This window comes from Coenobita brevimanus, chromosome 106, assembly GCF_032717465.1.
Source record: "Coenobita brevimanus isolate Jiangsu-jjx chromosome 106, ASM3271746v2, whole genome shotgun sequence".
Taxonomy (NCBI): Eukaryota; Metazoa; Arthropoda; class Malacostraca; order Decapoda; family Coenobitidae; genus Coenobita; species Coenobita brevimanus.
This window is the reverse complement of record NC_137059.1, coordinates 16,092,087-16,102,707: the sequence shown is the minus strand read 5'-3', so window position 1 is coordinate 16,102,707 and position 10,621 is coordinate 16,092,087. Positions and strand designations below refer to the sequence as shown.

At 41.9% G+C, this 10,621-nt stretch overlaps 1 protein-coding gene across 1 annotated transcript; it reads right to left on the bottom strand.

Annotated features, from left to right (window-relative positions):
* Positions 1–330: 330 nt before the first annotated feature.
* Positions 331–4,625, bottom strand: LOC145416551 (uncharacterized). Its single transcript, XM_080285516.1, has 5 exons — positions 4,601–4,625; positions 2,678–4,051; positions 1,491–1,551; positions 772–965; positions 331–689 (listed from the first exon to the last, which is right to left on the bottom strand). Exons 1-5 carry the CDS (start codon positions 4,623–4,625, stop codon positions 331–333), a joined length of 2,013 nt encoding a protein of 670 aa, XP_080141642.1.
* Between the last annotated feature and the right edge of the window lie 5,996 nt (positions 4,626–10,621).

The following is a 10,621-nucleotide window of genomic DNA, read 5'->3' as shown; positions in this document are numbered from 1 at the left end:
AAAGAGAAGGAACAGGTAAGGAAGGGGATGGAGAGGAAGTAGGGGTTGAGGAATCTAAAACAGAGAAAGAATTAGAGACAGGATCAAGAGTAGTCTGTAAGGGAAAGACTGAGGTAGAGGGGAAGTTAGGTAGAGAGGAGGGAGAGGTGGAAATAGGAGTACTAGGAGGAAGGGAAGAGGAGACAACGGTCACAGGGGTAGGGACAGAGTGAGAGGTGGGAAGACGAGAGGTGGGAGGAGAGGAAGAAGGGGCAGCAGATACAGAGACAGGTGCAGAAGGGGAAGATGAAATAGTTCTGGTACTAGAAGTTACTATGGGAGGAGAACGAGCTACACGTACATAGGTAACGTTAGGATGGTGACCGAGGCCGCGAACTCTGCAACGAGCCTCACAAAGGGAGAGGCCAGTTTTCCAGCGGACGCTGGACACTTCTGCTTTGAAGAGGTAGACGGGACATTGTTGGTAGGTGGCAGAATGGCTACCCTGACAGTTAGGGCAGCATCGGATGGTGGAAATGCATTCTGAGGTGGTATGACTGGCCAGTGCACAGCTAGCGCAGACTGCAGATGATCGGCAGTATTTGGCTGGATGACCAAAGCGCCAACAAGATGTGCACTGGTAAGGAGATGGAATATACTCACATACTTGGAGAACAGTGCCTCCAATGATGACTGTGGGGGGCAGATCGCTAAAGGTAAAAACTATTTTTACGATATTAGCAGGCTCTTGGCGTCGTCCACAAGGAGGAGTTGCATAACAATGGACTGAACATATTGGATGAAGCTGTTCTGAAAGGATTAGCTCAATGTCATTAGAGCAATCTGTGAAAGCCCTCTGGCCAAAAGACATCGAAGATGGTAAACGGATGGTGCCACTGGCAGAATTGAGCTGGATGCCTAAGGACACGAAGATGGGTTGTCCTGCATTGTTGACCAGGGACGTCACTTTCTCGGCTTGGGCAGCACTGTGAACAACAAGGAGGCGGGAACCATTTGGACAGGCCAAGAAGGTGACATCCCTGCCTACTTGTCAAAGTAGAGAGAGGTGGAGCGAGAGGTCATTGGTCGTATCATGGACACTGACAATTTTGACCATGTCTGTGAACCGAAAATTGAGGAGGTGAGGGACGAGGCAGGTACACAGGAAGAAGGACGAGGTCGGGAGAGGAAGACAGAGGACACAGAAGGATTAGAGACAGGAGGTGAAGGAGAAAGGTAAGGATGAAGTGTGACAATAGTAGGACTGACTGAAGTAGACAGAGGAGAAGCTGGAGGAGTGGAAGACACAGTAGGCGGGAAGGATGGGGTGTTTAATGTAACCGAATGTGTAGGGGAAGGGGAAGTTGAGGCCACAGTCAAAAGGGAGTCCTGGGTCGTCACCATAATCAGGTGAGAAGTAACTGTATCTATATAATGTGAATTGGTAGACTTCACCCCCCCCACCCACCACAGAGCCCAATGAGGGGAGGCTAATGTTGGGTCCAACTCACCCAACAGCCCCAGGGATAGCGGGAGTGGTACACGCGGACACGGTTTGGTGTGGAGTGGCAGCTATGGGCCAATGCGGTGCCCATCAAACAGGGCCTGCTTGACCCTAGCCAAGGTTGACTGAGCAAACACATGGCCAGCCGATCTGTCCAGCAAGTCCACATTGGACCGCCTGTCTTATGCCAACCCACCTACTAAAGGAGCGTGTTGCCCACAGCAGGGAACTGCACCCTGCCTCATGGTGGACTCAACTCCCAAATTGAGGGGCGCAAGCAATATACAGGTCACCATGTACGGCAAACACGTGGGGAGGAAGCAGTCTTGCCCGAAATGACAAAAGGGGCTGAGACTAGTATCATAACTAAAGGCCTCTACTATTTGGTGATGACAGGGGAAAAGGAAGGAAAAAGCAATAAAATAAGAAAAAGAGCCTCGCAAAATTGGTTGAGACAGTGACAGGGACCCAAGGAGAGGGGAGGGCACAGAGCAGAGACCCCACCATAGCTCCACCACTCGTCAAGACCCAATCGACCTCTCTGAAGCCTTCCCACGACAACAGCGAGCAAGGAAACAGGGGGGATGCCTGGTTAAAGCCTAATTTCTTCTTCAAGCTTTGCCACATTTATCTAACTATTGCCAGACGCCTTAATCCCATACAGGGTGGCCACAAACAAATCATCTCCATGTCACCCTGTCCCCTGCCATTTCACTGCCCTGCTCCCAGCTCACACCTCCCTCCCTCATATACCTCTCCACTCCGTCCTTCCATCTCATCCTCGGCCTCCCCCTCCCTCTCTCCCCCTCCACCTCACTCACATATACTCTCCTCATCAGTCTCTCACTCTCCATCCTCTCCATATGGCCACATATATCATAACTATATAATTGTTTCCACACCCGAATGAACTGTCAGGTATCAAGTGAATAAGAATTTTTATTTTTCTACACAGCTTTCCAGTCATGACATTTGAAATTTTTTCACTCCTGAACTGATACTGGAAAGAACCTATAATAAAACTGTTTACCCCATTCATTACACTTGAATTTCTTCATTCCTTAATGAATTAAACAGTGTTGCATGACATCAACTGAGTCATCTGTTTACCACATTAAGCACACTAGAAACTCTTCCCTACACAAGGATTTAAAAGGTGTTTAGTAAGAATACTTTTCATACCAAAATGCTTACCACATTCATTGCACTTGAACTTCTTCACTCCTGAATGAATTGATAGGTGTCTGGTGAGACTACACTTACGTGCAAATAGTTTACCACATTCATTGCACTTGAAATTCTTCACTCCTGAATGAATTAATAAGTGTTTGGTGAGATTTTCCTTCAATGTAAATCGTTTACCACATTCATCACACATGAAATTCTTCACTCCTGAATGAATTAATAGGTGCTGAGTGAGACCAGACTTCTGGGCAAACAGTTTACCACATTCATCACACTTAAAATTCTTCACTCCTGAATGAATTAATAGGTGCTGAGTGAGAATACCCTTCTGTGCAAATAGTTTACCACATTCATCACACTTGAAATTCTTCACTCCTGAATGAATTACTAGGTGTCTGATGAGATCACGCTTCTCTGTAAACTGTTTACCACATTCATCACACTTGAAATTCTTCACTCCTGAATGAATTAATAGGTGTTTGGTGAGACCATCCTTCTGTGTAAATTGTTTACCACATTCATCACACTTGAAATTCTTCACTCCTGAATGAATTACTAGGTGTTCGATGAGACCACGCTTCTCTGTAAACTGTTTACCACATTCATCACACTTGAAATTCTTCACTCCTGAATGAATTACTAGGTGTCTGATGAGATCACGCTTCTGTGTAAATTGTTTACCACATTCATCACACTTGAAATTCTTCACTCCTGAATGAATTACTAGGTGTCTGATGAGATAACGCTTCTCTGTAAACTGTTTACCACATTCATCACACTTGAAATTCTTCACTCCTGAATGAATTAATAGGTGCCGAGTGAGATGATCCTTCCGTGTAAATCGTTTATCACATTCATCACACTTGAAATTCTTCACTCCTGAATGAATTACTAGGTGTCTGATGAGATCACGCTTCTCTGTAAACTGTTTACCACATTCATCACACTTGAAATTCTTCACTCCTGAATGAAATAATAGGTGTTTGGTGAGACCTTGCTTCCGTGCAAATAGTTTACCACATTCATCACACTTGAAATTCTTCACTCCTGAATGAATTACTAGGTGTTCGATGAGACCACACTTCTCTGTAAACTGTTTACCACATTCATCACACTTGAAATTCTTCACTCCTGAATGAATTAATAGGTGCCGAGTGAGATGATCCTTCCGTGTAAATCGTTTATCACATTCATCACACTTGAAATTCTTCGCTCCTGAATGAATTAATAGGTGCTGAGTGAGACCAGCCTTCTGAGAAAACAGTTTACCACATTCATCACACTTGAAATTCTTCGCTCCTGAATGAATTAATAGGTGCTGAGTGAGACCAGCCTTCTGAGAAAACAGTTTACCACATTCATCACACTTGAAATTCTTCACTCCTGAATGAATAACTGCATGTTGGGTAAGACTGTTCTTAAAAGGAAATGCTTTACCACACTCTAAACATCTGAACTGCTCAACTTCAGCTGAGGACACTGTGTCCAGGACAGTCTCATTGTCACTGAGGAATATTTTGTCACACACCTCACACTCTGACTGTTCTTCCTTTACCACCTCCAATATTTTGTCACGCACCTCACACTCTGACTGTTCTTCCTTTACCACCTCCAATATTTTGTCACCCACCTCACACTCTGACTGTTCTTCCTTTACCACCTCCAATATTTTGTCACGCACCTCACACTCTGACTGTTCTTCCTTTACCACCTCCAATATTTTGTATCTCACCTCACACTCTGACTGTACATCTGGTTCTTCCTTTACCACCTCCAATATTTTGTAACTCACCTCACATTCTAACTTTACATTTGGTTCTTCCTTTACCACCTCCATTATATCATTCCTTCCACCTCTCTCAACTTCCACTATACTTCAGTTACTCTACCTTGGTGTTAATCTTACTGTCTACCACCAACAGGATGACTTACCCTCATTGTACCCATGCTCAGTCATAAGATGCTCCCATTACAATGAACAGTGTCAAAAATTCATCACTATTACTGGATAATAATAGTACATATATAAAATGGATAAAATTTCAAAACATAAAAAATGGATAAAATTTCAACACAGACTATTATTCCTTCAACCCTTTGGCCACGACCTATCATTTCTCGGTCATTCCCCTGGTTGCGGCCTAAGTCCCTAAAAAATTGTGCTAATTATACTGTTACTTTTCCAATGGGAAATTACTGTGAAGTTCTAATTTTTTTAGTGTGATAATGGTAAAAAATGCACATTTCTCTACAAAAATACTTTAAGGCTATAAGAAAAAAATGCGAAAATTAATTTTTGCAATTGTGTGATTTTGCAATAATGACGGAATTATTTATGTCAAGCAAGGTTTTCACTTGTATATCTACACTTGACACATGTACAGTACACTGTCTGTTGGCACACAAAGAGAAATCAAAACTAACCATATTTGTACAAGAACATTGTAATTTTCTGAGAAAAAAATGAAAAAATAATTTTTGCTATTCTCTAATTTTGCTATAATGACAAGATATTTACTTCAAACAAGGTTTTTCACTTGTATATATACACTAGACACATGTATACTGTTTGTTGGCACATAAAAGAAATCAAAACCTACTGTATTTAGAGAAAAACAACAGACGTGTAGATGGAAATGTGTTTTTTTTGGGCTGTGGACTGTGGTTGCCTGACTTGCCACAAAGAATAATTGGTAGGGCGACCACAGTCACCTAACACGGCCAAAGGATTAAATATTGCTAACACGTGAATGCTTCTGAACCGTAACTTTAAACATACAGGCCATCACTGCTGAGTCAATTCAGGCATATTACCACCATCTTCCTTACTTCAAATGCTGTTACCCTTTGTCTCTGCCGTAAAAGATACTGCAAAGGATACCACACCAGGTATATAATCCAAATCAGCTTTGTGAAAAAAAAAAAAAAATCTTCCACAGGACACTACATGGATAATAACCCATAATTTGTTGGCTGAGGTACCTCTTGTTGGATGTGCTAACACAACATAAGATGTGCCCTCAGTCCTGTTTTGTACTTATCATCCATTACTCAGGCAGTGACGACAGTGTTTATGACACTTTTACTGCTCTGACTCCAGCTGTGAACCTGGAACAACAGCCGCCATTAGACCAGCATTTCCATGAAGTTAAGTACATGGTCCAGTGAACCCTTATTTTGCATGGAGCTCATTTATACTGACAAAAAAGAAAAAAAAATGTTCAGGTTCATTTTAATGGTTATTCAATTTGCAAAGCAATAAAAGACATATAGAAATGTATATTAAAACAGCTAAAGAAAAAATACTGTGTCTTTGTCTTACTAGGGGCTTGTTTGCAAATCTGTGTACAACATGAACTTTTATAAAAAAAAATATATAATTTAACATTTAATATAACTTTACTGTTTCATTCATGACCAATACATCTTTAACCCTTAAAATGTGTAATCATCAAGTAACTGCTATATTACTTTTGGAATGTATTCTGAACTTCCTACCACCTCATTATTGTGCATCAGAGACATGGATAGCATCAACTGTGGCACAGTTTGACAGTAAGCCACACAATACTGGAATCACTCCTGTATTGAAGATAACAAAAACTTTAAAGAGCCAAAAGAGGAATCTTTGGGAATATTTATAATTCAATTTTCCCCAATACCAAAACAAAGGGATTCTTAACCTTTTTTTTTTCTGTGCAGATTTCACTTACACAATGCATGGTACAACCTAGGAATACATTATAGCCATGCAAAACAATGGTTTACAGTACAACACTTTATAAAGGCAGAGGCAGAAACATAAACATGAAGATTTGAGTCTTGGCACAGTCATTACCTTTTAGCAGGGGTCAACATCAGCTCCTCAGATGAACTGACTGCAAGCTGCCTTGTGCATGTCCAGTTGCCCTCTCACCACACACCTGAATCACAGATCACTTCATTACATACACAACGGTACACTATCTAGTGGGCAAGTACTTCATGGTACATCAATGCAACTATGTAATACTTTTATAAGTCACTGATCTGGAATCAACAGATTAATGTGTACATCCTGAGGAAATACAGAAACCAGTAAAGCTTAAATGTAAAGCATTTCTAAAACAAAGATACATACAACAATTGTAATTACATAATTTAAACAATAACTGAAATTATGAGGTGGTGGCAACAATCATCCACTCACTTGATGTATGGTAGTACTGAACATCTCCCTTCCCCTTTCTCACTTTATTTCCGTCTGCCTTCCTCTCATCTTACCTCTCCCTTCCCTTTCTGTTACTTTTTATGACTCTTCTTTCCATATCAGGTGGCTCTATGCTCAGTAGGGTAGGTTCATTATAAAACTACTATCTTGGACAAGTAAAGATAGTTAGGACTCAGTATTATGATGTCTGACGAGAAGTGTTAGATCCATCACTTGTATAGTTTTTTGAGGAAATCGATCTAATGAAGACAATACAATATCAGTGACCCATTGAAATTTTTCACAATTTTACTCAGAATTACGTTTGCATGAAAGCATAGTATATGTGCATTCACTGAGTTTGACTTTTTTCATGTTGCGGTTATGTTATGTCGTGATACATTTCTTGAAAATGGGAAGAACTTGCAATTCTGCAGTGTCAACTTGGACTGGTACAGCCAGAAAGTTCTGCAGTCACCTTTCGCCGCTGGATAAAACCGAACCGCCTACACTCTGCCAAGTAATACAGTATTGCTATTATCTGCAGAACAGTCATCCCCATGTAAAAGATTACGCTACTGCTAAGATGATAGCAAAGGATGTCATCGACATCTGGAGGGCAGTCAACCCACGGCTTACCCTGCATGGAGAGTATTACGTGGTGAAAATGGTCAACAGAGTGTGCTTCAAGAATGCAAAGGCCATCAACAGGAAATCTCTTCCTACAGTTCAGGAACAGAAACTGAAAGCAAAGTTAGATAAGCTTTTTGATATTTCCGCCTGTATATGTGAATTGCCTGTCCGTAACTGTGATGACAAATCTGTGAAGTGCAGCAAAGAAAACTGTCAAGTCCAGCATATTGTCTGCACTTGTCCTCCTAGAAAGAAGGTGAATATTTTCTCTGATTTATAATTGGTTCTATGTGTGCATTATTCAGCTGAATCCCATTGGGCATGCAATATAATGCACATATTTCTTATTTCTGGTTCCTATACAGGACAGGCAATACCTAGATGATCAGAGAGCTAAAGTGGGGACCAGAGGCTCTTTCCAGTTGGGCCCATGTTGAGCCGACTCAAGATGCCAAAAAATGGCAGCTGATGTCGAAAGACTCAAGAGACAGGCTGAAAAGCACAGGGAAGCTGATGTGGTAGCTTCTACGACCACGTCTGCCCATGTTCTTGAAAGTGATACGGAAGAATTTGGACGGGAAAAATATGAATAACATATATTTTCCAATAAACATGTGACGTATTTCATACTTCCACCCACTTAATGTAGTGGTTTTGTCTTTAGGGTAGCTCTACATTGAGTGGCAAGCTAAATGATTTCCTGTAAACCAGGAAAGCATTTACAACGCTGGGTGGTAACCTTATAACCAATCAACACGTGTTCCCTACATGACAATAAGTGGGTTGGCGGAGGGTTAGTGCCCCTCCCCGGAAAACAATCAGCTAAAAATACGAACAAGAAGCCTCAGACCAGGACTGACCAAAAGGTGATAACTAAGGACCGAACAAAGGACATGGTACAGATAGCTACTTGGAATGTATGGGGTGTAAATGATGAGGTGAAAGAGAGATTGTCTAGGTGCTTGTGGGAGCAAAAGTGGATGTATGTGGAGTAACTGAAACTAAATGACGAGGTGAGAGTGTGAAAGAATGGGAGTATGGTTGGGGAATATGTGCGGGAGTAGGTGAGAATGAGAGAGCAAAAGAAGGAGTGTGTATTGGTGTAAGTAACAGATGGAAGGAGAATATAAGAAAGTATGGATCAGTTGGCTTTAGGGATGTGTGGGTAAGATTGAGAGTTGGACTAAAAATGTGGACGATTGTGTGCATGTATGCGCCAATGCAAGATCGTGCAAGGAGAGAGAAAGAGGAGTTCTGGACAAACATGGATGCATACTTGGAAAAGTTTGAAAGGAACGAGAAAGTGTTTTTGATTGGAGATACGAATGGAAAAGTAGGGAATGTTAAGGTGGATGGAGTGGTTGGTGAGTGGGGTGTGCCTGCAGAGATGGATGAGAATGGCAGTGCTTTAGTGGACATTTGTGCTGCGAGGGGGTTGGTGAGAGTCAATACCCTCTTCAGGCACAAAATGATCCATAGGTACATGTGGCAAGTGATAAGAAGGGTGGGTGGTGAACTGAAAGAACGGAAGGTGATGACTGGTTACGTGTGTTTGGATGAAAGGATGAGGTGTGTAATGGATGCAAGAGTATACAGAAGCTGGGGAAGTGGACTTTCTGACCACAGAATCAAGGTCCAAAGGAAATGGAGAAGTAGAAGAAGGGAAGGATAGGTGGAAGTAGTGCATACAAGGAGAGTGGAAAAATTACAAGAGGAGGGAAAAAAAGCAGAATTTAAGAGGGAAGTGGAGATGCCATTGCGTAAATATGGATTCGAGCAGATGGGGGATGTGGAAGGTGTGTGCAAGATAGTCACAGAAGAAATTTGTGCTGCATGGGAGGTGGTGTGTGGGTTGAAGAGAAGACAAAACGGGGTGCAGGGAACAGCATGGTGGAATGAAGAGATGAGGGAGGCTGTGGCACAAAAGAAGAAAGCATAGAGTGAGTGGATCAGAAACACTGGCGTGGAAGAAGCTGAGAGACGCAAGAGAAAGTTACATGCAGAGAGGACAAGAGAGGTGAAAAGATTAGTAAGAGAGGGTAAGAAGAGAGTGGATGAGGAATTTGGGAGGAATTTGAGTGTAAATTGGAGGGAATGTAAGAAAATGTTCTGGAAAGAGGTAAAGAGAGTTAGACAGTGTGCCAATGAAGTTAGCTGGGGAGTGAAAGATATAAATAGTAGATTTTTTTTTTTAATGTGAGGAAGATGGAATGAAAGGCCGGAAGCCCGCAAAATTGTTCCTTCCAAGAGAAAAACAAAATACAAGAGAGAGCCAAATTCAATATCCGGTCATTTCATTTCGAGATGTCTGGAGTGACACACTGCATTTGAAAAACTGATCATAGGAAGCAGGAAATACAGACAGAGGGAGACAGTTCCAGAGTTGACCTGTTGCATAAATGATGGACTGGGAGTAACGGTTAACTCTTGCTTTAGGGAGCTGGACAGAAAAGGGATGAGAGTTTGCTGCCAGACGGGTGCTACACGCCCGTCGTAGAGGTGGAGGAATGCATGCAGACGGTTCAGAGGAGTAGTGACCATTGAAGTAGTGACAGAAAAGAGATAAAAATGCAACACTGCAGCGAAGAGACAGAGGTTGAAGGGAGTCAGTAAGAGGAGGAGAGTTAATGAGATGAAAAACCTTTGACTCCACCCTACTGAGAAAAGCTGTATGTGGGGAGACTCCCCACACGAGAGTTGTACTCCACACAGGGGCGGATAAAACCCGTGTATAGGGTCAACAATTGTGAAGAGGTAAAGAAGGAAAAGAGTCAAGTTAGGACACCTAATCTCTTGGAAGCAGATTTTACAAGAGATGTAATATGATCTTTCCAAGATATGTCCCGAGTAAATGAAACCCAAAGCATGTTCGAAGATGATGCAGGATTAAGCCGAATATTATTAAACATTAGTGGGTATACCTGTGGAATATTCTATCGAGTTGATAGGTGTAAAAACTGAGTCTTTGATGCATTAAAAACAACCAGATTATTTTTACCCCAGTCAGAGATACGAGCCAAGTCAGACATTACATGTGCCATTGCCTCATCCCTTGTTTGTTGAAGCAACTGTTGAGATGGACATTGCGGGAACCGAATAGAAAGGTGAAGGGTGGAGTCATCAGCGTATGA

What these genes read in the sequence shown, in the direction of transcription:
- LOC145416551 (XM_080285516.1), bottom strand. Translation starts at nt 4,625, where the DNA reads ATGACTGAGCATGGGTACAATGAGG. An exon ending in TGAGCATGGGTACAATGAGG is followed by an intron (nt 4,052 to 4,600) that starts GTAAGTCATCCT and finishes TTATTCATTCAG; the next exon opens with GAGTGAAGAATTTCAAGTGT. An exon ending in AGAACAGCTTCATCCAATAT is followed by an intron (nt 690 to 771) that starts GTTCAGTCCATT and finishes TTTTACCTTTAG; the next exon opens with CGATCTGCCCCCCACAGTCA.